The 26,487-nt window shown below is 44.9% G+C and overlaps 1 protein-coding gene across 1 annotated transcript in view; it reads left to right on the forward strand.

Moving 5' to 3' along the window:
* DDX10 (DEAD-box helicase 10) overlaps positions 1 to 26,487 on the forward strand; it is a 255,941-nt gene that overhangs the window by 157,260 nt on the left and 72,194 nt on the right. The window contains exon 16 of the mRNA XM_015415396.1: positions 20,554 to 20,610. Coding sequence (XP_015270882.1) covers positions 20,554 to 20,610 — 57 coding nt within the window. The remainder of the gene's footprint in view (positions 1 to 20,553; positions 20,611 to 26,487) is intronic.

The following is a 26,487-nucleotide window of genomic DNA, read 5'->3' on the forward strand; positions in this document are numbered from 1 at the left end:
TCCGTAGCCCTACGCAGACATGCCTGGCTCCGTTCCTCCTCATTGCCATATGATACCAGATCGTCGGTGGAGGACCTTCCTTTTGAAGGCTCTGGACTGTTTAGTTCCACCACTGATACGGTATTACAGGAAATGGATAAGAGTATCAAGACGTCTAAAAGTCTGGGAATCTCTCCCCCAACTAAATACCCTAAGACCAAGCAATGGCCTAGACAATCTTGGTCTTCTAGACAACCGTACAACAAATCGCCTACGGATCAATGGCAAAGACCTCCCTCTTCTCAGTCAAGGTCTTTTCCCCCTAAGAATAAAGGACAATCATCGGGTGCCTATAAGTCGAAGTTTCCCAAGAATCCCAAACAGGGGCTTTGACTTCAGCCTTACTGCTCATACTCGCCTCGCTCCCTTTCTTCACGCATGGCTGGACATTTCTACAGACAAATGGGTTCACTCTATAATAAGAGATGGCTATCTCATAGAGTTTTCTCAAATCCCCACAATTTCCCATTTCGTCGGAACTCCAACGTCACCTGTCCTGATGCAAGAAGTACGATCTCTGTCACTGAAAAACGCTATAGAGATAGTCCCGGCGGCAGATCGTTGCCACGGGATTTATTCCAGATATTTCACGGTCCCCAAGAAGGACGGAGGACTTCGTCCAATTATGGATCTAAGATTTCTCAATCGATTCATTGTTTACAAAAAGTTTCGTATGACCACTTTGCAAAGTATTTTACCACTCCTGCCTCCAGGGACATGGATGGTCACTTTAGATCTCAAAGACGCTTATTTTCACGTCTCCATCCATCCTCGTCACAGAAAATTCCTCAGATTCACGGTCGGAGAGGACCATTATCAATTCAAAGCCCTCCCCTTCGGGCTCTCTACCGCCCCCAGGGTTTTCACGAAGGTAATGGTGGTTGTCGTCGCCCACCTTCGTCTTCAGGGCATTCAGATTTTTCCGTACATAGACGACTGGTTAATGGTGGCAGATTCAAAGGACTGTCTCCTTCAGCACATCACCATTACACTGTCGACCCTATCCTCCCTTGGAATTCTAGTCAATTTGCAGAAATCCATGCTGCAACCTGCAACTCGCGTGCAGTTCATAGGAGCTGTCATAGATTCCCTGGCCACTCGGGCCTACCTTCCTCGCCAACGGGCAGATACCATTCGTCTGGAAATTCGACGTTTGTTCCGATCCAATGTGACATCAGCAGTCCACGTTCAGCGGATCCTGGGTCTCATGGCAGCCACCACCTCTGTGATCGAGTGTGCACGCCTTCGCATGCGTCCGTTGCAGCTTTGGTTTCTAAAGAAATTTCGCCCCTCCTTTCACCCCCCAAGTCTTCGACTAGTCGTGCCTCCTCAGGTCCTTACCTCCCTGCAGTGGTGGCTCGTGGACACCAATTTGCTGGCGGGTGCACCGTTCCAACCGATTGTTCCCGTGATGTCGATCACCACAGACGCCTCCCTGTGGGGTTGGGGTGCTCATACGGACGACACTTGTGTGGGTGCTCCATGGCAGCCCCTTTGGAAACGTCATCACATCAACTATCTGGAACTGCTGGCCGTAAAATTTGCCCTCAGATCCTTGCACAAACAGGTTGCAGGGAAAGCTGTGTTAATATTTACGGACAATACAACTGCAATGGCTTATATCAATCGCCAGGGCGGGACAGTGTCCAGATCCCTTTGCAGGCTAGCTATGGACATATGGGAAGAGTGCCTTCATCGGAATATCACTCTCCAAGCTGCCCATCTGCCAGGAACTTTGAACCAGCAAGCAGATTTCCTGAGCAGAGGAGGAGCATCGGACCACGATTGGGAGCTGAATTCAAAGTATCTCCTCCCTCTTTTTCAACGTCTGGGACATCCCCACATCGATGTTTTTGCAACTCGATTCAACAAGAAGTGTCCCATGTTTTGTTCCAGAGCGGGGTTGGACCCTCTGTCACTGGGGGACGGCCTGTTGATATCGTGGGCTCACAACTTTCTGTACCTATTTCCTCCGATTCCGCTGCTTCACAGGGTGTTGGTGAAAATACAACACGACAAGCCCCATTGTCTTCTAGTAGCCCCCTGGTGGCCTCGGCAAGTTTGGTTCCCGACACTGTTGAGGTTAGCCAAGGGATCCTTTGTACACCTGCCGCAGGAGTTGGATCTCCTCCAGGCTCAGGAGGGCCAGGTCCTTCACTACGATCCTCTGAGTCTCAAGCTGACTCTGTGGGAAATACGCTTTCAGTGATGGACGCTCGTATCAATGATGTCTTGTTGAACTGTCGTAAACTGTCTACTCGGACTTCCTACACAAGGAAGTGGAATCTATTCCTGCAGTATTTGAATTCCTCAAATCTACCTCCTCCGCCAGTGGATTTGAGGTCTATTTTTGCATTTATTTTGTCCAGAATGGACTTGGGTCTCAGTTTTTCGTCGGTTAAAGTGTATTTAGCTGCGGTGTCAGCTTTTCATCCATCTGTTGATGGGTTTTCAGTTTTCTCGCATCCTCAGACAAAACAGTTTTGTAAAGGCCTTATTCGCCTGTACCCTCCCCGTCGTCCTCCAACCCCGGCCTGGGATTTGGCTTTAGTTTTGCGTTTTTTGATGGGAAAACCTTTCGAGCCATTGGCCACTTGCTCTCTAAAATTGCTGTCACTCAAGACTGCGTTTTTGGTGGCCATTACCTCTGCTCGTCGGGTCAGCGAATTGTCTGCTCTGAGGTGTGATCCACCATACTTAAGTTTTTCCCCACATGGGGTTTCATTGTCTTTGGACATCTCCTTTTTACCGAAAGTTGTTTCGGAATTTCATTTACGTTCAGATGTAGTTCTGCCATCATTTTTCCCGTCTCCTGCTAATGAAGAGGAACGGAAATTGCATTCTCTGGATGTTAAGAGAGCGTTGTTGTTCTATTTGGGCAGGACTAAGTCTTTTCGCCAGTCTCCAGCTTTGTTTGTTGCTCACAGTATGCCCTCCCAAGGGAAGAAGATCTCTTCCCAGAGGCTGTCGAGATGGATTGTGGAGGTGATCAAGCTATGCTACGCTTTGGCTAAGAAACCTCTTCCAGGTCAGCTTCGCGCCCATTCTACGAGGGCGGTAGCAACTTCCACAGCTTTCCTGCGAGGTATGCCGTTGGAGGACATCTGCAACGCTGCGACTTGGGCTACTCCGCTCACCTTCGTGAAGCATTATGCCCTTGATGTCCGGTCTTCTCGTCGTGTGGCGTTGGGTCGGTCTATATTGCAGACGGCGCAGATGTAGGGCCTCGGCCCCTCCTCCAGGTAAGAGTTATTGCTTGCTATTCTCCCAAGGGTGTGATGCACAGAGACCACGAAGAAGATAGACAGGTTGCTTACCTGTAACTGGTGATCTTCGAGTGGTCATCTGTGCATTCACACCACCCGCCCTCCTTCCCCTCTGCTCTCGGCCCTTCATCTTGTTTCTTTGAAGGCTGTTGGGCGGCGGTCAGAAGGAACTGGCGGGATCTGCGTGCCCCTCCTTGGTCATGCGCAGTGGAGCCGGCGCGTGACCTGGGAGAGGCGCGAAAATCCCTTTGCTAGCTACCGGTACCGAGAAGGTTCAGCGCAGGTGCAGTATTCCCAAGGGTGTGAATGCACAGATGACCACTCGAAGATCACCAGTTACAGGTAAGCAACCTGTCTTTTCAAAGGAATCTACTTTCTTCCTATCAGCTTTCTTCATTGTCCAATTTTCACACCCATCCATAGTAATGGGGAATACTATGGCTTGAATTAACTTGATCTTGATCACCAGTGACACCTCCTTACACTTAAGGATCTTTTCTGGCTCTTTCATGGCTGCCCTCCCCAGTTTCAATATCCTTCTGACATCTTGGGTGTAGTCTCCCTTTTGGCTGATGATTGACACAAGGAATAGAAAATCTTGAACCATTAGAGTTGTGTAGTTCCCCAGTAGTCATTACTTTTGTCTTCTTGATATTCAGCTGTAATACTGCTTTGGCACTTTCTGCATTAACCTCTATCAGTAGTCATTTCAAGTTTTCTATCAGTAATGTGGTGTCATTTGCATATCTCAAATTGTTAATGTTCCTTCCAATGGTTTTCACTCCACCGTCATCTAAATCTAATCCATCTTCCCATGTGATGTGTTCTGAATACAGATTGAAGAGACAAAATGTATCCTTGTCTATCATCTTTGCCAACTGGAGACCATCCTGTTTCTCCATATTCTGTCCTAACAGTGGCCTCATGTCCAGTGTATAGTTTGCGCATCAAAACATTCAAATGCTGTAGCTCACCTATTTCCTTTAAAGCCAACCATAGGTTCTTATGATCCACACAGTCAAAAGCTTTGCTGTAATCTATGAAACACAAGCTGATTTTCTTCTGAAATTCTCTTGTATGCTCCAGTAACCAATGTAAATTTGCAATATGATCTCTAGTGCATCTTCCTTTTCTGAATCCAGCTTGAACATCTGGCATTTCTTGTTCCATATATGGTAACAGACCTTGTTGTAAGATTTTGAGCATCACTTTACTTGTGTGAGAAATGAATGTGATGGTCCAATAGTTGCTGCAGTCTTTGACGTCTCCTTTTTCAGAACTTGGAGTTAAATTGAGCATTTCCAGTCTGTGGGCCATTGTTTTGTTTTCCTTATTTTTGGGCACAATCTTGTTAAGATTTTAATGGACTCAGTTTCTGTTGCTTGGAATAGCTCTATTGAAATCCCATCTACCTGTGGCAACTTGTTTCACCCAACTGCTCTCAGTGCAGCTCTCATTCATTAGGAGCAGTCATATCTATGAATAACGTTCTGGTTCTATATACTGAGCAACTACTGATATGACCAATGAGAAATTGCGTTCTGTTCCAGTTATGTAATTGAAAAAGCCTAATTGTGTTTACACTGTGCGCACTAAATAAAGGCATGCCAATTTGTCATGTTCTGATAGTACCAATGAAGTTATGAGCTGGGGAAAGGAAATAGTTACAGCAAATGTACTTAAAATCACTGATGTTTTTTAAGCCTGGTGTGAAGTTTATTTGTCTCAGACCAAGATATCTCGTGCTTTTCTTACAGCAATTACACTCCAGGTTGACTTTTTAAAACTCCCACAGCCCTCCACACCTAATACATTTAGAATTCACACCCTGTAACACCCGAACGCGTGGGGGCTCAAGGCCTACCCATAATGCAAGAAACTAATTTATCAATCTGTTACATTAAAAGATCTTTATACTGTAAACTACATTTATCAGAGTTCCTGCATACCTGCTTTGAAATGGCTACAGCCCTATGGAGCTTTTGTTTACTGCTCACCAGTCTCCCCTTATCTCTGAAGAGCTCTCCTTCTTTTCCTGAGGGCACATTAACACCTCTTAATTAGGCACTTTCTGGACTGACAGCCTTGTTACGGAGTGTCTTTTTTGCTTCCCTCTCTCACTGCTCCCCACCCTTGCTTCTTCTCAACTCCACCTCTCTGCTCTGTCTTTATAGCCTCCTCCCTATTCTCAGCATTTCTCAGCTCTCTATACAGTGCCAGTCTCTTTTTCCTCACAGGCTCACATCCAGGAATGTAGCCAGCCGGGAGGCTGCGGGCTGTGCCCCCTATTGAATCTGCAGCATGCACACCCCACACACACTGGCCCGAAACCTTGCCACTGGCTGGCCTGCACTGCCCACCTCCCCAGGGACTTTTGGGCTGCCTCTGTGCCAGGGACCCGTGTGTGGCAAACATGCTTGCCATGCTCTCTCCTGCCTCCTCTCCCCAACCCCTGCTTCTCCAGCTGGTGCCGTCTGCACGCCTCCATTCACATGGCTGCTGCGATGAGGTTGGTGGTAGAGGAGGGAGGCTGCAGGCAGGAGGGGGCTGTCAGGAGACCCCAGGCTGGATAGATAGAGGGCTTCATAATTGCGTGTCTTTCAGGGCGGGCGGCGATCCTTTGCTGGAACAAACGACCATCGAAGCAGGCCAGGCCACAGGCAACCCGTTGTGGAGACTTTCTTGGCCCTGCCTGGCAAAGCTGCTCTGCAGCCACCTCTTTCTATGGCCCTCCCCTGCCCAGAGAGCCAGCACAGCCTCAGTGGAAGCAGTGAGGAGTGAAAGTCCAGATCTGTCACTTGGGACATGGCCAAAAGTGCCTTGCAAATAGCTCTCTGGGCCGGCTGCACCAAAAGGCACAGCGTTTTGGGAAAGGGAGCATGTTTTGCGCACGATCCCTTGTATGTGCATTGGAAAGCCAGGCCCAGTGCTGGGTCTTCCCAGGGGGTGATGGGGGTTAAAAGTGTGCGCCTTTTCTTGTGCCAGCAGAAGGCAGGACTTTTCAACTGCTCCATTAATTTAACAAAGCTTAATTTGAATTTAATTTTATTCCCACCCCCCACCCCACCCCCCAAAAAAATTCCCTGGCTACAGCCCTGCTTACTTCTAACTCAGGAAATACTTCAGGGGTTGACTTTTCCTGTGCTTGGCTCACGAGTCTGTTGCAAAGGAACAGCTTCTCCATAGCTTCCTCCGCCGTCTTGCTACACCTTGCCTCTTCTTCCAGTGTACTGTCTCACTCCACAGTTGCTTCTTCAGTGTTGCCTGGTGTTTCCTCAATGCCTGCCTTTCCCCCCACCAGTATGTCGATCCTATTTAAAGACCTCTGCTCAGGATATGGGCCCCAGCCCTCCATTAGTTGCAGGACATATAGCGTAGGGATGTGCAGTTTGGAATAAAATCAGTATCTTTGAGATCTAGATATCAGAAAGCCGAAAAATATTGGTATTCCCAGTTTTCCAGGTTCCAAATACTAGTTTGGTATTTGGATTTTTCCCCCCCCCCCCCCAGATTCCTATATTATTTGGCCCTATTATTCCTTAGGGGAAATCTGTCTGGAGGGCTAGAGGGGCTGGGTGTTTTTAAAGATATTGGCAGAGAAATTACTCTGCAGCTGCTGGTGCCTGTCCACAGAAGGACCCCGAAGTTTCAAGCAGAGTGGGTCAAAAGGTCCAGTTTTATAGGCCCCTGAACAAGATACCTCCAGCCATCTTCCAGTGTTTCCAATGGGGGAGAAATTTGTGATTTCGCCAGGGCAAAAGGCAAGAGTCAAACACACTTGACGATACAGGCACTGGTCACTAATAAATGTTTACAGTTAATCTGTGCTACAATTATTGTTTGAAAAACAACTTGGCCTGTTCTTAATTGCTTACCACTAGCCTAATAAGGGAGGAACTAAGCCCTATGCTGAGATTTATTGTGTGCTTTTACAGTTCCTCATATACCCTTATTAAAAGTTACCTCTTATTAAAACCTTATAAGAAATAGTTTTACAACAATTATATTGCCCAAACAAACAGAAGCACTACAAAAACTCCACTGACTAGTCATCCAAGAAACACAACAACACAGTAAGTAAACCCAGTTCAACCAGAAAGGATAAACTTTTCAAAGGCACTAACAGCCCTCCAACTAATCCTCTAAAAATTCAAGGACAAAAAAACCTGCATAAAAAGGGGCAGACCCCCAAGTCCCCACCCTAACACAAAAGCAACGGAACAGAGTACAAGTCTTTTATCAAATAAAAACAGCAGAAAGTAAAGCCAAAGAAAAATAGTGCATAAAAGAACCAGAAAGTAAAGTAAGCAAGCAAGCCCCCCAACCCAAAAGGGGGCAAAATGAAACCTGTACAAGTTTGGAATGGTAAGGGTGGGGGAAACAACTTAGCTTTTAACTAAAACAAGCCAAGCCCCCTCGCTGGCCCAAAAAAAGTTGAAAAGCCCAAATACAACACAACAGCAAAAACCAAAAGCAAAGAAACTGCAATAAACCAATAATCCACCCCCACCAGGCCCCCCCCCAAAAAAAAAACCACACAGAAAAGTAAGAAAACTTGAAATGTGGTCTCAAATCAGGTGATAGTCTTCTTCAGGCAGGCAGGGAGAGAAGTATCCCAAGGTTCCAGAATTCTTTGACAACAGCAGACCTCCAGAGCAGCAGAAGCACACACTCCAGAAATCTCTCTCTGTAATGGAATCTGGCTGTAGCTGGGGCCTGCTTTTATGCTCTTTGCCCGTGGTCTGAGGCTCTGAAGCAAAACTACCATATGAGACAATTGCTGTGATTGGGCAAATAGTATGGCTCCCCCTAATGCGCAGTCGCATTTACCTGTGACAGCTTTCTCCTTTCCTCCTCCCTTCTGTTTCCTGGGAAACCTGCAAATGGGTGGGGAGTTTGTTGGACTCCAGATTTGAGGCAAAACTAGCATATGAGACAATTGCTGTGATTGGGCAAAGAATATGGGTCTCCCTAATGTTCAATCCCATTCACCGGTGACAACTGCCTCCTTTCCCCATCCTTCGTGTTGCCTGAGAAACCTGCAAAGGGAAGGAGGAAAAAATCTTGGAGAATTTTAACTGCTGCCCCCTGATATTCCTAAGTATATTCAAATGTATCAGATACATTCAGGATCGGGTTTACCGGCTTTACTTGTGATTCTCTGTTGTGTATTCAGATCAGTATATACCTGAAAAATATATTCAGATTGTCTATATCCGAGCACACACCTCTAATATAAAGGTAAAGGTTCCCTTGCTCGAAAGCCTGTCGAATCCGACTCTAGGGTTGCGGTGCTCATCTCCGTTTCAAAGCCGAAGAGCCAGCGCTGTCCGAAGACGTTTCCGTGGTCATGTGGCCAGCATGACTAAACACCAAGGCGCACGGAATGCTGTTACCTTCCCACCGAAGTGGTACCTATTTATCTACTTGCAATTTCTTGCTTTCGAACTGCTAGGTTGGCAGGAGCTGGAACTAGAGAACCCCTAATATCGCACCATCCTAAACAGAGTTGCAGCCTTCTTAGTTCACTGAGGTCTTAGAAGGACGAAGCTTTGCTTAGGATGGCACTGATAGGGTTGGGTCCAGTGCCTTCCTTCCACTGTGTTGGATTCTATAACACCCTTCCATTAAGTTTTCCTCTAACACAGAAAGACTTCCATCAACAAAGATAATCCCCCCCCTCCATCAGAGGAAGCCTTTCCCTATCAGAAAAAGTCATTCTCCATTCTAGGCAGTCTTTCTCCCTCAAAGGAAGACTTAGTAGAAGACAGTCATAGAATCCAACCAAGCCAGAGGGATATTTAGACATACTAGGGTGAGGAAAGAAGCATAGGACATTGAACAGGGTGTATTGCAACCTGTTCGACATGCCTTCTTTGAGAAATGCACAGATTTAGACAACTCACTTTATGCTGCCAGTAAAAGAAACAAAGTTCAAAAGTTCCACTGTGAAAATAGAAGACAGGAGAAAGATTGAATTTGCATGTAAATCTGAAGTCTCTGATTGTTTAACCTTGAAAGAGGAAGAGTTAATAGTCTTGACTGAAGTACTTAAAATTATTAAGAGCATCATAAAACACAAATTGATCTTGCTTTCTGTACTTGTGTAGTATTTGAGCAAGAGCTTGCTGGAAGTTAATTGCAAGTGCCTTCTATCAAAGGAAGAATGAAACTTTTCCCCAATAAGACACTATCTGCAGGGGCGCAACTTGCATACAATTGGGACTTCATAAAATACTTTCAGCTCTGCTTCTTTGCAATGAGAAGGATTTAAATAATGAATGCTCAAAACATTTCAAAGTACTTCACAAGTACAACTTCATTAATCCTTACACCCTTGCAAAGTAGGTCAGAGTTATTTTTTTTTGCATTACAAATGGGGAGTGATGGAGCAGAGACAAAAAGATGATGGCTTGCCTAAAGCCACCTATTTAGTACATGGTAGAGATAAGATTTTAATGGGGGGTCTTCCTGCTTCATAGTTCCAGTTAGCTGCTGAGCAATGTTCAGGCTCTGATCGCACTAGAACATTAGCTAACCATTTTTCTCCTTCAAAATATAATTGGGTAGACATACTTTTTGATTAAGAGTTCTGGAGAACTCACAAGCTTGCACATGGTTTTGTGATCTCTTAGTTGGTCTTGACACAAAGGGCATTACAAGACTTTTGTTTTTCGATTATACTCAAATAATCCATCAGATTTCTGAAGATTATCCTGTTTATGACAAAGCTGATCATATAAATTGGTTCACCCAAGAACTGGTCTCTTAAAATACCCACTTAAAACTTTGTGATTTTCAGCTATTCAAGAGATTTGTCCTTGCTTCCTTGTTAAGCATTTGCTTGATTTGGGTATGCAATTAAATTGAGATTATCCACAAAGAACCCCTCTAACATTTACCAAGAGTTCGCAGTGTTAATTCTCCCACATGCACATCCTTAAATATTTGCTGTATGTGCCCATATATACAGTAATGTATGGCCCCGGTCACACGGGCCGGATATCGCCGGGGGAGGGGAGGCGTGGCTAATTGCCCCGGCGCAGTTTGATCCGCGATTATGCGATCCGATGTGCCGGCGGCACACCACGGGTCCTTCCCTCGGCGCCGGTGGGTAAACGAGGGTGGCGATCACACGACGATCCTGCAGTGCGGCAAAGAAGCGGCGCGGTGCAATCACACCAGCAATGGCTAGGCGCCGCTGCCGTGGCAAACGGGGTCATTTATTTTCTTTTAAGCCGAAGGACGGAGGAGTGGGACTTTTGGTTTCGCGTTCAATGGCATGCGCAATTCTGCGCAGCAACGGAACTTTCGTCTTCCTCTTTGTGCACATGTGCCGTTGGGTGCTTGTGCGCATCCTGTGGAGACTTGGGAAAAAAAAACTTGTTTGCGACGGGACATGGGCGGGCGCTGGATGCCACGAACTACCACCGGAAACGCGATCAGACGCCAGCCCTTGCCCCGCGGTTTCCGGAAACTAGTACCTTGGAGGTACTAGTATTTTACGCCACATCTTCAGCGGGAAGCCTCGGGTTCGCCATGGGAGCTCTACGCTTCCCAGATGTTGCGGTGTGGTTGTGCTCCGTGTGACCGCAGCCCCTGTAGATCAGTGATTCCCAACTTGTTTGGTGTGAAATGTACACTGAATAAATAAGCCAACATACTGGGTGTGTAACACACTCTAGCTCTACAGTGTTGGAATGAAATTAATGTGAGTGACAGGAGAATTATTCTAAGAGGGTGGAGCCAGAAAGAGGATTGAGAGTTGGAAAATGTCACATAGAGAGTAAAAACAGCAACTTTGTTGTTTTATTATTTTGGTGTAGTAGTAGTAGTAAATATGTTAAGACTATTCATTGCAAGCTTGTTTAGTTATGTTCCTTTGAATGTTATATGAAGATGCAGAAATATTAAAATTGCCTCCAACAGTGACTCTGCCTCTTCCACTTATTTAAGACTCTGTGCAAACCCTGAACCCTTGACAAATGCGTCCACCACTGTGGCCTTCAAAACAGCAAGGGTCATGTGCAGTATTGATTCACACTTTGCTCTGCCAATATGTAGTCAATGACCTCATTCCCAAGGGAGGGGAGGATACATATGGATTTCCTGCTACAGTTGTGAGAATACTAGAAAAATCACTGTCCTGTATTAGGCACAGGGGAGGGAAGGCAGCACGATACAGCCCAATCTCATCAAATCTCAGAAACTAGGCAGGGCCAGTACTTGGATGGGAGACCACCAAGGAAGACTCTGCAGAGGAAGGCACTGGTGAATCACATCTGCTTCTCTTCTTGACAACCCTTTCTGGGGTTGCCATAAGTCAGTTGCAACTTGACGGCACTTACATACATATGTATTAGGCACAGAGCCAGGAGACAATGTTAGCACAAGTTATCCTGCGTTTGGGAGGGTGGCTGCCAATTGTCAAGAAAATACAGATATAATTTTTCAGGGGTGATTGAAGGATGTCCCCAATTTTGACCCAGGGGAAAAATCTTCCTCAGGTGACAAAAGCTTGGAGCATGCTTGACGTAATGTAGAGCTTGTTCCATTTTGAAGTATTATCAAGCCTGTGAAATTGCGGTGAAACAAAAATAAGTGAAAATAACTTTCCTGGGAGTAAGACCACTAGAATAAAATGGAATTTAGTATTGCTTCCCAAAAGTATGTTCTTCTTCCTTTATTTAATCCGTACAGAATGATTAGAGCACAGCTTTCTGGCTATTTATTGAATATTACAGAAAGCACAATGGCCTTCTTCAACATTGTCAAGATGTCCTCTTTCTGAACAATGCAGGAGAAGCACATATTCATAATCTTGTCTATAATACCTTCACCTACTTACTTGGGATATTTTCTTTTGTTGCTGGTGATATATTTTTTTTGACAGTGCCCTAGATGTGACATGTTGGCAGGCATATTAAAATACTTAGGAAGTACAGTATGTCTTCAGAGTATTGACTGTCTGGAGGATTACCTGAATCCCACTTGCCTGTACAGTTTTGACATTATGATAAATGTCCCAACTGACTGCATTCTTTCCATGAATAAATGTAATACTTTTTGTTTAGAAGGAGACTTCAGCTGTTTCCCCCACACCATTTTCTGTTTTCTATGACAAGAAAATTAAATATATTTTAAAAGTAATATTCTTTTCTCTCTCTGTTTCATGTGGACTTTTGTAGGATATCTCCCCCCCCCCCATCTAAATGGCAAGCTAAGGCTGACAAATTTCTAGGCTGTCTAATTTACAGGTACAGTCTCTGACAAATATCCTTAGGCAAATAGTAAGGTCATGTATTAATTATGATTAGAAAATTACATTTTCACCCTCTTCAACGAGGAAAAACTTACTAGGCGCATTCAAAAGAACATTTTAAAAAATGCAATGGATGGGTGATTACTTTTGAGAAATCTGCTGCCGTACTGCCAGTTTGGTCCAAGGTTACAACTTATTTCATTATATGTCAGTTCCAGTCCAGTCAGTTCCAGTTGATACAGGAGCAGTTAGGTAATATTTAAAGGTTACGCTAGAAAATGCTGTAGCTGAAATATTTGTTCTAAGTAGGGTTGCCAAGTTGTTCTTACTCACCGGTGGGGGAGCGTTCCTTCGGTCTGGGAGCTGCCAGAACGTCACAGGAAGTGACGCACGACGTAGAGCATGTTGGGGGCGAAAAACCATATCTGAGTTTTCTCTCCAACGATTGGGGCCACGCCCCCAACGTGCTCTATGTGGTTGCGTCACTTCCTGTGACGCACCCACGCTGCGCTTCGGGGGGCGGGGTTCCCCCCGGGGCCCGATTCCGCGGCAGCGGAAATCAGGCCTCCAAAGCGGGGGTTTACCAGCCCACCCGCCCCCACTTGGCAGCCCTAGTTCTAAGTGTAGCTGAGTCTTGAGAGGCAAATGTTTGCGAGATTACCTGGAATGTTGTATGAAATGGAGGATGGGAATGTTCCACTCTGTCCACTACCCCAAGTGACTGTGCTTGCACTGCTGTGGTCTCCATCTCTGGGGACTCCACTGCCCATTTCTTCCGGTTTGAATCATCGGGATGCACGCTTTGGCCAAATAAGTACTGTTATGGTTGCCTTGTCAGGGACTGTAGGCTCGAACCAGGAAGTGTGAAGGGTGAGGCTAGAATTTAGCGTAATGAGATTCCTGGGCCTTGCAATTTGATAGGCAACATGAAGCCTTTGAACTGTGCTGTTCAACATACCAGAGCCTCCTGCCTGCTGTGCTCAGGACTCCTGCTCTGTCTCCAGCTCCTGCAGTTTACTAGCTTATCTCATCTGAGCTCATCCAGCCTGGCTCTTAAAGTGAGCATCAAACATTGTGACCATTTTCCTGGGCTGTATTCAGATGTCACTGAATTGCATTTTACATTAAATACCAGTTCAGCGTGACATCTGAATGTTAGTCATTAAGTCAAAAATCCAGAAATCCTAGCGGAAGAGAGACTTGCTCGGTAGCACTGCTCCAGGACCTGAAGTCATAGCTGCAGAGCAGCAAAAGCAACAACAACAACAACACCAGCACGTCCCTCTTAATACAGTGAGTGCTCACTGGCAGCCGACAAACTGGGATTTCTGAAAAGACTCTGGTTAATTTGCTCTATTACATTTTAAACCAAGCTTGTCAGAGCTTGGAAGTTAAGCAGGGTCGGTACTTGGATGGGAGACCACCAAGGAAGATCAGGGCTGCTGTGCAGAGGGAGACAATGGCTCACTGCCTCTGCTCATCTCTTGCCTTGAAAACCCCTTAAGGTGGACATTCATGGGGTAACTGTGAGTTGGTTGCAACCTGAAGGCAACTTTACCTTTTTATGTTTTAAACTAACCATTCTAAATCATATCCAGGGCTTTTTTGTAGAAAAAGCCCAGCAGGAACTCATTAGCATATTAGACCACACACCTGACAGCACAGCTCATTAACATATTAGACCACACATCCCTTCCCTTCCCTTGGCTTGCCTGGGTGCCCCGCGGCTGTGGGGAGCCCAGACAAGCCCCCATTGAAGGAAAGGGAAGGCAGCTGTGGGGCGCCCGGGAAAGCCGGCCCTTGGACAGGTCAGGGAAGGCACGGGGAGGCATTTGAATGCCTTCCTGATCCTTCCAGCCCCCCCCCCAGCCCACCCACCTCGGAGTTGGCGGTGGGGTCGCTCTCCAGGCCTTCCCTCTGTAGCCACGCATGCGCAGAACTTTTGGCTGTAGTGGGCGTGGCCAACTCTGAAGCCAGCCGGAACTCCGTTCCTGTGCGTTCCTGCCCAAAAATAGCCCTGATATCTGAATCCCACTTTCATCTTGAGTGAATTCTTTGTAGTCACATAGCTAGCAGATTACTCTTCAGAAATGTTAATGAGGGGTCAGCTGATGTCTGAGGTTGTTTATAAAACATATCCTTTGCTTGGTGACAACATTACAGAGTTACCACATATATACCAATGTCAAAAACGGCAAATTATTTACATGCATAGGAGGAAGTGCCATGGCTCAGTGGTATGCTGGTTCAGTATGTGGTATTGCCTGTTAAAAAGACCCAGTTATAGGTGATGTGAACAACCTTGAAGAATTCCTGAACGTGGTAGTAGCTGTTGTTGTTTAGTCGCACAGTCGAGTCCGAGAGCCAGTTTGGTGTAGTGGTTAAGTGCACGGACTCTAATCTGGGAGAACCGGGTTTGATTCCCCACTCCTCCACTTGCACCTGCTGATGTGACCTTGGGTCAGTCACAAGCTCTGGCACAGCTGTCCTTGAAAAAGAGCAGTTTGTGTCAGAGTTCTCTCAGCCCCGCCCACCTCACAGGGTGTCTGTTGTGGGGCGGGGAAGGGAAAGGAATTTGTAAGCCGTTCTGAGACACCTTTGGGTGGTGAAGGGCGGGGTATAAATCCAATCTCCTCCTCTCCTCCTCCTCCTTCATGATGTGGTACCAGTGGTCTAACTCAGTATAAGGCAATGTCATGCGTTCATGTAGCAGATGTCGGCAGCCTAGGTTGTAGTAGAGCTAGGGAAATATATAGTGCTTCCCATTGAACATAAATGTTCTGTTTACAAGGTACAAATAACCTGTACATGTATCCTGTAATCTACCTTGAATCCCGGTGAGAAAGGCAGACTATAAATAAAGTAAGTAAATAAATAAATGTGACTTTAATCATGGAGTCTTTCCCTGTAAATGATAGAGCAAAAAGCTGCGTTCTTACTGTGAATATTAATATGTAACCTCTAAGAAGCACTGCCTCTTGAGTCACTTACACTGGCTCAGAAAAAAATCTGGAGATTTGAGTGCTGTCAAGCTAAATCTGGATACAACCCTTGTTTTAAAATAAGAACTACCTACTTAGCTAAATTTAAATGTCATTTATTATATTTTTCTACTGCCCCTTCCTCCTGTGAGCTCAAGACACTATAAAGAGGTCCACCTTTGGTGAAGTGGTTAAGTGTGTGGACTCTAATCTGGGAGAACTGGGTTTGATTACCCACTCCTCCACTTGCAGCTGCTGGATGACCTTGGGCAAGCCATAGTTCTGTCAGGGCTGTTCTCTCAAGGACAGTTCTGGAAAGAGCTCTCTCAGCCCCACCTACCTCACAGAGTGTCTGTTGTTGGGAGGGGAAGGGAAAGGAGTCTTTAAGCCGCTCTGAGACTCTGAGTGAAGGGCGAGGTATAAATCCAATCTCCTCCTCCTCCTCCTCCTCTGCTACCCCTTGAGGCAGTTTAGGTTTGGATAGTGACTAGCCCAAAGTCACCCAGCGAGCTTCATGGCAAAGTGGGGGTTTCTGAGTGTCTTTCTCCTGACCTGGTCTGTTACAGTAATCGCAACCCTGCCCTGGCCATTGATTAAGGTTCCCAGCTCCGAGTATGGAAATACCTGGAGATTTTGGGGGTAGAGCATAAGTAGGGTAGAGTTTGGGAAGGGGAGGGACTTCAATGGAGTATAAATGTCATAGAGTCCACCTTCCAAAGTGGCCATTTTCTCCAGGTGAACTGATCTCTGTTGCCCAGAGATCAGTTGTAATCCCAGGAGATTTCCAGCCACCACCTGGAGGTTGCAGACAGAATAAAAAAACAACCGTGAACATCAGGCCCCACAACAGTCAAACAACTTGTAAATGCAATGAATAATGTCTATTTGAAGTGCATACAAAATTCTGTTCTTTTTTATGCAATGAATAATATCTATTTGAAATTAATACAATTGTTCGCGGTTGTTTTTTTAATTCTGTCTGCAACATTAGACCGTGTTTATCATCATTACTGTTTATTGTTGATTACCACCTGGAGGCTAGAAACCCTATGGTCTACCCCAAACTCCATGTTTCTGGCTCAGTGAAGCTCCAGCTTCAGCTGGGAGATTTTTTCAGGGCCCCCCCCCCCAGCTGTCTTAAAGTCTACTTTTGGTGAGATTTATTTTATAAATGCCTTTCCGGCTTGGGAATCTCGTTGAAACAGTCATATTGTTTTCTGTTTCAAAGTGTAGACTTTTTTAAAACTCCTTTTGTCCAGCAAGTGTATCTCAGTCATATAAGCAGTTGTAGTGTGGGCTGTGTGTGTCCTCACACAAACCTTTCTATGAAATCTCTTCAAAAAGCCTTCTGCTCTCTTACAGCAGGCATCTAACACAGTTTCTGTCAAGCCGGTACCGTCCCTTTGTGTTTTCAATCTACTTATTTTTAAATGAATTAAATGAATTATTCAAAGTATTATGGTGCCATTTGCCCTTCTCTCAAGTGCATTATCCTGCTTTCACATACATTGCTTCCGTGAAATGTGACTTCGTGATCCCCCCCCCAATATTCTCTCTCTCTCTCTCTGACTGTCAATTCACAGCCTACTTGTGGTGACCCCATAGGGTTTTCAGTGCAAGATGCAGACAGAGGTGGTTTGACTTTGCCTGCCGTTGCATAGCAAACCTGGACTTCCTTCATGATCTCCCATCCAATGACTAACTAGGGCCAACCTTGCTAAGCTTCTGAGATTTGATGAGATCAGGCTAGCCTGGGCTATCCAGGTTGTGGCAAATATTGTCTAGCTAGGTGTTAGACATCTCTGGGTAAAGTCTGCCAGGCACGGCTGCTTTGTAACTTCCACTCAGTTCAGTGGGGCTTGCACAGGCCCTGTTAAAATGAACAACGCTTGCGTTGCAGATGAATGGCATGGCCGCTGGATTGCTCCCTGCCTTTTCCATTTGGTTCAATTATACTTGATTGACGCGATGAGGGAGACAAATGCATGTTGCCGAAATAGCGCAGGGTGACAAAATAACCCTGTGCTTAGTGAAATCTTTATTCTGTTTAATTTTTCATGTTGTCTGCTTTCAAATCTGTTTCCATCCAGTCCTGGTTTGTCAGCCTGTCTGGGTTTCTCCCCCCCTCCCCCTTCCTTTTCAAAGGTAGCATTTGAAAGGGAGCGGGTAGTTTTTCAGAGGAATGGGCAAGTGACACAGGTTGACAGGCTATAGCAAAGTAGGTCAGAACAGAGTCGTGGGGAAATTGGATTGGAGCAGGTAGAAAATTGAGTATTGGCTTGGAGGGGCAAGGCGCTTAATATGAAATGCAGCAGAATTGGACAAGCCACAGTTGTGCTGCTTGGAGTAGCAAAAAATGACCTATTCCGTGGAATGCTTTTTTGGAGAGATGGTGGGGGAAAGAGCAGATTGCTAGGTCCTGGCTGCCTCATCTGGAATTGAAGTTATTCTGGTTTTCTTTTCCTCTTCCGTTCTGTAGAGCGGAAGCAAACAAACATCATGTAAGAAATGACATGTGTTTGTATGTGTGTGCCAATGCTCCCTCTATGCAGTGGAGTCTTGTGAGCAAAAATTCTACTTTGTGAGCTACTGGGATTAAAGTTGTGAGTGAGCGATTTGCCTACTGCATAAATTAGTTTGCTCTGGAGCCATCCTTCCTGAGCGAAGACAAAAATCTGTGAGCTGGAGGCTGAAAAACTGTGAGCTAGCTCACACTAACTCAGCTTAGAGGGGACACTGGTACGTGCGTGTGTGTGCTTCGGGTGGGGCAAGCATGGATTTGGGAATCTAGGTTGCTGTTCCTGCTGTGCAAAGCTCTAGGAGAACAGGAAATTTCAGAAGTGAGCACGCTTATGCTTTCCTCCGCAAACACTTACCCCATGCCCTGCTGCTAGGAACATAGTGACCAAAGGAGAGGAAAGGAAGTCTCAGGAGAAAAAGCGCAGGACAGGAGAAAGTGAAGCACCCACCCTCTGGCTCGCTGCTGCACTTTGTGGTTCTTTCCCTTCTCCTTCTCCCACCCCTGACATTTTGAAATGGAGAAACAGTCGTCTGGGTTTCCCAAGCTCAGGTTTGCTGTGTTTTGTCCCCATGATAGGCAGACATTTTGAAGTCGTAGTGCCCCCTCTTTGAAACAAACCTTACTATTCTGATTCTAATCTCAGCACCCAGGTAAGAGTCAGCAAAATTTCACCCCCACTCCTCAGTGTGTTGTCACTAATCTGCATTGCCTGAGATTACTGCTACCCTCTCTAAATTTCAGGGCATTGATATGGGCTCACTATGGGGCAGCATCCTGTAGGCATTTTAGGCAGCTTGGTTCCGTTTCCTCAGAAAAATCCTTTCTCACCTTCCTGGATTGGTGGTGTTATCTTGACACTAACAGCTGAAGTCTGATCTTGTCCCTGAAGTATATAAGATGTTTTCTATTATTATTGATATCATTTGTGGACCACTGAACACTTTTGATGCATCGTTAAAGCATGTCCATTTGTTAAGACCCATTGCAAGATGTCTCCACTTTCTGAGGTTAGCAGTTGCCCATTAGGTACAGGGCCTTCTCTGTAGTGATGCCCAGTTCAGAATAACTCTCCCCTCGATACCTCTATAATACCAACTCTGTTTTCTTTTAGGTACCACATTATGTATTAATTTTATTCATTTTTTATTCCACCTTTCTCCCCTCACAAGGGCCACCAAGGCAACTTACAAATTAAAGTATACTGGTAAAGTCACATCTTAAAACCTTTTAAACCACCCCAGCCACAACAACATACCACTAAAACCAGAGCTAAAAATGTCTGAAGACATAAGAACATTTACAATTAAAACATTATAACAGGGTTGTTTGCCCCTCTAGTTGACAGCTGACTTGTTTCTGATTGTTTTTGCTACTTCTCTTTTTTCTGCTTTTTCTGATGATTTTTTTTAAAGGAGGGGGGTTTACATTACATTTTTTGACTTACTGGTAGTAAACCATCTTGGCTCTTTTTACCAAAATAATAGGATATTAACATTTTTAAAGATGTAAAAATAAAGAATCCGGTGTTGTTGCTTTCTCAACAATATCTTCCGTTGGTATCTTTGCACACAGCGGCTCTTCGCTCGGCCATTTGCACACACTGAAATGGTCACAAAAGATCAAAACAGGACAGGCAAAGCTTGGGTTACAAGAAGGGAAACTAGGATCGATATGGGCCTTGTTAAAAATAAAATAAAAATTATATTGACCATTCTGGGGTGGATGCTGCTGCGGTCTTGCTCTGCTCAGATATATCAGATTGCTCGTGGGTTGTGGAAGCTAGTGGGTGGTTTGATGTTCAGTAATGTAGAGTAGATACAATATATAGGGAAGGTGAAATGTTGTTGATTAGGTAAAATACTATTGACAATAAAAATGCTTTGCTAGGAGCAACTGCACGGTAATTGAGCATTGTTACGTCCCCATTTTGGGGGGGGGAAGCAGGATGGAAAATGTCTAAATATCATCTGGGTGAAATTAATCAAAACATTATCACGCTGTCTCACAAAATGTACACAGAGATTTTATAATACCATAGAGACTCCCCCCCCCCCCCAAGCTGGCTTTTTAGAGTAATGGTATAATGACTTCAGCATGGTACACATGTTGACATTAAAGAGACTTAAAACTACTGTATATTACATCTGGGGAAAGGGCCAGATAGACATTCAAATAAATGAATAAAATAAAAAGATAACCTGCCCTTCGCTTAATGGGTCTTTTGGTGCAATGGAAGAGAAAGACAATGATGAGAGCAGAGGGCTAGAAAGAGAATTTCCTTAGCGGGCCAAATAGATGCTGTTACAGAATCTCAATGGAGAAGATAAACCTTGTTAAAATGAAGGCAAAATTAGAGCTTTCTTCAGTCATGCATGTATTATTTTACATTTGAATGCAAACGGTAAGTGGCAAGCAGATACTCTTTGTATAAAAATACTGTTACTTTTACAACTTAGCTTAATTGGTTTGATTTTTCACTTACAGGAGAAAAGGTTAAAAGAAAAGGCAGCGAGAAGGGAAGCCAGGAAGAGAAATGCAAAGGTAAGGCTGATTTTGCTTGTTTCCTGAAATTATGTTTTTTGCTTGAAAAAAAAATGAAACTTACAAAACCACTTGTGATGACTTTTTCTTTCATTATATTACCATATATCCTCCACTGTTCTGCATTTCCTGATTACGTAGAATGGAGCAGACAGAAACAGTTGTTGGAGTCAAGTCTAACAGCAGAATTACACCTTTCTACTGACTTTAGTGGATTCAGAAGGATGTAGCTCTGCTTAGGACTGCACTATAAATAAGCCAGAACAGATACTGAAGCCATAGTTTAAAAAGCAGAATATTGGCTCACTGTTTTGCAGCAATGACATGGGAAAATTCATTGCTAGGAATGACTAAGAAAAGGAGTGGAAGAAAGCTATCCTAATACTAGTAGGTAGATCTGCATTGGGCCAGTGTAGGTCTAATGCTTTCAGTGTCCTAATTGGTTAGATCAGGCCACAACATTTCACTCTTCCTCCCCTTTCCTCTTTACTTTGAATTCCTCCCTCCCTCATCAATGAAGTCTTAGTCATGGGTTCAAGTGTTATGTCAGCACTTACTGTAGCCACAGTGAACACTAAACTTTGTAACTGGGATCTGAATGCTTGGTTTGAAGCTGGATAACCACATCCTACCATTCATCTGGGTTTGTGTACAATCCCCTCTTCTTTTTGTAACAGTCCTGGTAGGTAGGCTGAGAGATAGTGACTGGCCACCAAGTCACCCAGAAAACTTTGTGCGAGTGTAGAGATTTGAATTTGGATCTTCACAGTCCAAAACAGTACACCATGCTGGCTTTCCTAATGCCTGCTTGTGTGCTTCTCAGGGTGTCTGGCTTGTCACTGTTGCAGGTGGAATAGGTAGAGTATGGAGTGATCCAGTAGAATCATTTTTATGTTATCCTGTTCTTTACTACGCTTTCTTTGTGTCCCTTTGTCCTTGATAATTTTAATCCTTGCACAATATAGGTTCCCTCCCACGTATGAACTTGAACTACATCTTTGGGTAGAAAATGCATGGGAAAGGGCCATGGCTCAGTAGTAGAGCATCTGTTTTGCATGCAGAAGGTTCCAGGTTCAGTTCCCAGTGTCTCCAGCTAAACAGATCAGAAGGACCTCTGCTTGAGACCCTGGATAGCAGACAGTGCTGACCTTGACAGACCAAAGGTCTGATTCAGTATATGGCAGCTTCATGGGTTCATGGGTGTTTACGCAGCAATGACTAATGTATTGCAAGAAACTTTACTGCTCTATATCTGGGGAGAACATTCTTCTAACCAAAATTTGAAATGCTCACAGCATCCATAGATAATTTACAGAAGCAAGAATGAAGATGTAAATGCAAACTGCACATGGAGCTATAATTTTGCAGCAGTGTTTTTAGTGCTGCAGAAAGATCAGCATGTGCATTGTTTCCCAAACGTATCTTATTACATTGCACCTAAATAACCATGATTTGTCCTTGGCACTTAGCTAAGATTGGGTTCCTTTGAGCAAGCCACTGATGTTATTTTCCTCTCTGTGCTGTCAGTGGGGCTTGGAGAATGGGACTGGGAGAATAATTCACATTGCAGTTCAGAAGTGGAGAAGTAATTACTCTTAGTTCAGAAAGAAGAAAGAGACTGGTCATGCTGAGTAGTAACAGTTACTCTGCATTGAAAGGTAGCTTTCAGGAAGAACATTTTACAGCATGATGCATCACTTCTGTTGAGCTCTGTTTTAAAGCAGACCTAGCATGTGCGTTCTCTAGCTTGGAGTCCTCACAGTCATGAGCCAGAGGCTTGGAGCAGGAACTTGAACCGGGACAGGAGTAGCAGCCAGAACTAAGCCTGGAACTGGAGCTACTGCTGGTGCTATTGTTGTGTGAAGTTCATATTCCACCTTTCTCAAGTCCTGTTTGGGGTGGCTTACAAGCAAAACCAATACTATAAAAGTATCATAAATAACCACCATAAAAACAAGCCATTAAAAACAAGCCAGGTTCATAAAACAAACTCTGAGCGCCTTAAGAAATATCCTTAAATCAAACCAAAAGTAGACTATTAAAAAGCTGAAACATGAAATCTTTTAGTGAAAAGCATGGATAAAAAGAAATGTTTTGGCCTGGCACTTAAAAGACAATGTAGTATGGTAGGTGCCAGGCAAGCCTCCAGGGGGAGGGCATTTCAAAGATGAGACGTTGCGCTGAAAATGCCTGTCTCCAGTGTTCCCTCTAAGCTGAGTTAGTGTGAGCTAGCTCACAGTTTTTTAGCCTCCAGCCCACACATTTTTGTCTTGGCTCAGGAAGGATGGCTCCAGAGCAAACTAATTTATGCAGTAGCCAAATCGCTTGCTCACAGCTTTAATGCCAGTAGCTCACAAAGTAGAATTTTTGCTCACAAGACTGTGCCGCTTAGAGGGAATATTGTCTCTAGTCCCACCACCACCACCCATTTCACCTGTGAAGGCCGGGGCACAGAGATCAGGGTTTGGGAGACAGATCTTAACTGGGGGGCTGGACAGCATGGGAGGAGACAATCCTACTTTGTGCAGTAGGCAAGAGCTTCTAATCAGCTCACCAAGAAAGCTCAGAAGGCCAGATTTTCTCATACTTAACTTAGACCTGGCCTACCAGAGGCTGGTAATTTTAGCTAGTGCAGAATGCAGTTGTCTGCATACTAAGACAGGCCAGGCACAGGGAACATATTAAACCTGTTTTAGCTCGTTTGCATTAGATACTTGCTACTTTTTTGCCATTAAATCACAGTTGACTTAGGGTAACCCCAAAGCGTTTCAAGGCAAGAGACAAAAAGGGGTGGTTTGTCATTGCCTGTCTCTGTGTAGCAACCCTGGACTTCCTTGGCCGTCCCCCATCCAAGTACTAACCAGGGCAGACCCTGCTTAGCTTCTGAGAGATGACAAGATTGGGGTAGTCTGGGCTATCAAGGTCAGAGCTCCTTGCCCTCTTTAACCTGCTTCAAGGTGTCTGTCGTGATCTTGCCAACCATGACTGGGCTGCCACCCAATATATCCGTGGAAACATTTCCTATCTGGCTGTCTTTGGGATCTGCTGGAGAGATCTTGTTCAGGGTTTCTTCTTTGCAAGAGGAGAACTTGTGGAGTTCAGGTCTGGGCATTCACAGCAGTGACATTGTGTTTTTGGAACAATCAGTCCAGAGGAGATCTGTTAGGTCATGCTATTGATGGAATTCAGTTGCAGAATTTAATTTTTTTAATTCTCCCATGCAGAGCAGCAATTGATTCATTTTATAAATACCATTTATTTGAGAAGCCTTCATGCAAAAAGAAATCTGTGCTACATGAAACTTTACAAATGCCCACCCAGATGCTCATCTGTTTCCAAATGACTACTCTTGCTTTATAGCACATTGGATATTGCACTTCTATTGACTTGTTCTGTCATTACATCTCCTTTTTATGTCTCTTGCCATAAGCACTCGTGCTTGGTGGGGGTGGGATGAAATTGAGGGGAAAGGCCCACATCATGGTTAGATGCAAGAAAATTAACCAGAAACTTCTCTAACTTAATTTTCTTTGTTGAGCATCTTTTAACTTAACGAAAACTGTTCTTTTTGTTCATGGTGCATTAAAGCCCATGTTATTTTAGATATCCCCCATTGCTGCAAAGCTCTGAATAGCTGTCTTTGTTTGGGGCGAGAACATGAGAATGGGCTCCCGGTGGGGGAAAAAATCTGACAGCTGGAAATCAAATTCCATTGAGAGTTCAAGGGAGCCCAAGATAAATATAGCCATTCCAAACTGACAGGCACCTGAGGAATTAATTTGGAAGCTCCCCCATTGCTCTAGAAATCTTAGTGGCAGCAGCAGTGCCCGAAGACTTCCACAGTTCACCCAAGGTCAGGATCAAGAAGCCCCATGTGGGCTTTCAGATTTAATACCGTGGAAAGAAACTGTAAACTGAACATGTGCTATTATGAAAGAAACTGCTTCTCTCTAAAATTTATATATGCTGGTTTGTTTTCTGTGTCAGAATCCAAGATAATCCAGTTTCTGCAAATTCAGTTTGAGCAGACCAAATTATGAAAATACTGCTTGGTTGTTTGAGCTATTCATTCATGCAAGCTTTCATTAGAATTAGAGCCAAGGTAGACGTTATGGCATCCATGGGTCTGACCTATAGATGCTGCTGTTATTTTAGAGCTGAACTTGGCCCCTTTAAAAATTCTGCAAGAGCCCAATCTTGAATAGCCCAGGACTTGAAACTCTTGCTTCCCAAAAAGCAGCTGCGAGGGACAAGTGTTTCGACAGCAGGAAAAGTATCGGGGGGGGGGGACAAGAACCCTCTGCACTGGCCTTCATGGCTTTTTAAAATGTCCTGAATTCACTCTAAAATGGCAGTAGCCACATGTTGGACTTGTGGACAACTTAACATCTAGTTTGTCCCTTTAAGAGCTATAGAATCTCAGTTAATTTGTAACCATGGCTTAGGTGAGACAGAATGGAAACATGGAGAATTGGAGGGTGCTGGCAGTTGGCAAAATGGTGGAGGGGCAGGAACTGGGGTCCATATGGAAGGACCAGTTATGAAGACAGTCAGACTACCTCCTTTATAAACTCCTTGGCAAGATCTGTCTAGTCTTACCATTTTTACTGTTCATTGCCTTATTCCCTTTCTTCTGCAACCCCGAGAACTACAATTCTTGGTTGTTGGGTTTGTTTGTTTTTTTTAAAGATCAAGGTGGAGTTCTTAATAGTTGTCATACTTGACAACTTGAATCGTATTTGATGTCATTATTTAGGGTCACCACTGTCAATCTGTATGTATGAAAAATCTTTTATAAAATGCCTGTGACAGCCATGGGGAAAACTAGTCTCCCCAGGAATATTTTCCTTCCCACTCTTTCTGTAATTATTTTTGTTAGCAAAGTTCAGGAAACACCTGAGCTTGTTTTGCTTTTGAATAAAGTTCAGTAAGCCCAAAGAGCTTATTGAGTGATCCTCAGCACTTTGGATCAAATGAAACTGAACATTGGCCCAATCTGCATCTAGCACTTGCTCCATTGTTTTACTGAATCCACACTGGAACAGGAAAAAGATGTGGCTCAGAACCACATTCAGATACCCCGGGCCAACATGGTACTGACTGCAGAGTCGCCCCTGAATGGCCATAAAACGGCCATAAATCTATGTAGACAGTTCCATAAAACCAAGAGATCAAACGAAGTGAAATCCGCATGCATTCTGGACACTGCCATAAAATCTGACAATCAATCAAAGTGAAAGTGGCATGCAATGCAGAGGGGAATTTCTGTTCCAGCGTGGGTTTGGTAAAACAACAGAGCAAGTGCTAGATGCAGATTGGGCCATTATCTCAGTGATCGTTATGACACAGTCACAAGGCAAGGCGGTATTCTCCCCATCATGCAAACTGAGGTGTGTGGGTTTTTTTCTTTCTTGCCAAGGGGGCGGTGGACAGGGAAAAAAGAACAAGGGGGGGGGGAGACTTAAAATCCAACAACTAAGAATGATGTTGGGTCCCCACTGGGGAGGGGAAAAGTGGGATATGAATGTCGCGATTCGTCTGGCTGCTGGTCGCCAACCTCCTGCCGGGTGCGTCCTCCTGTGGTCCACACGCACCCTTCTGGGAGGTTCCACAAGGGTTAGGAGCCGAGGGAAGGTCGTCTGGGGAGCAGGAGAGTGGACCTCAGACCACGGGGTACGCAGGGTGGCCGACTCGCCACTCTTGCCCGTTCTGGGGGCGTTCTGGCCTTAGCTCCGGTCACCCGGTGAGCCCAGGACTTCCGTCTCTATCTGTTCCTCTAGTCCTTAGCCAGCCCCAGTCACGTCCTCACCGGTCGTCTCCTGCTCTGCTTTTATTACCCCCTCGGCTCCCCGCCCATCCTGTGGCCTCCTGGCCCCG

Source organism: Gekko japonicus, unplaced genomic scaffold, assembly GCF_001447785.1.
Source record: "Gekko japonicus isolate JY-2015 unplaced genomic scaffold, Gekko_japonicus_V1.1 scaffold1101, whole genome shotgun sequence".
Taxonomy (NCBI): Eukaryota; Metazoa; Chordata; class Lepidosauria; order Squamata; family Gekkonidae; genus Gekko; species Gekko japonicus.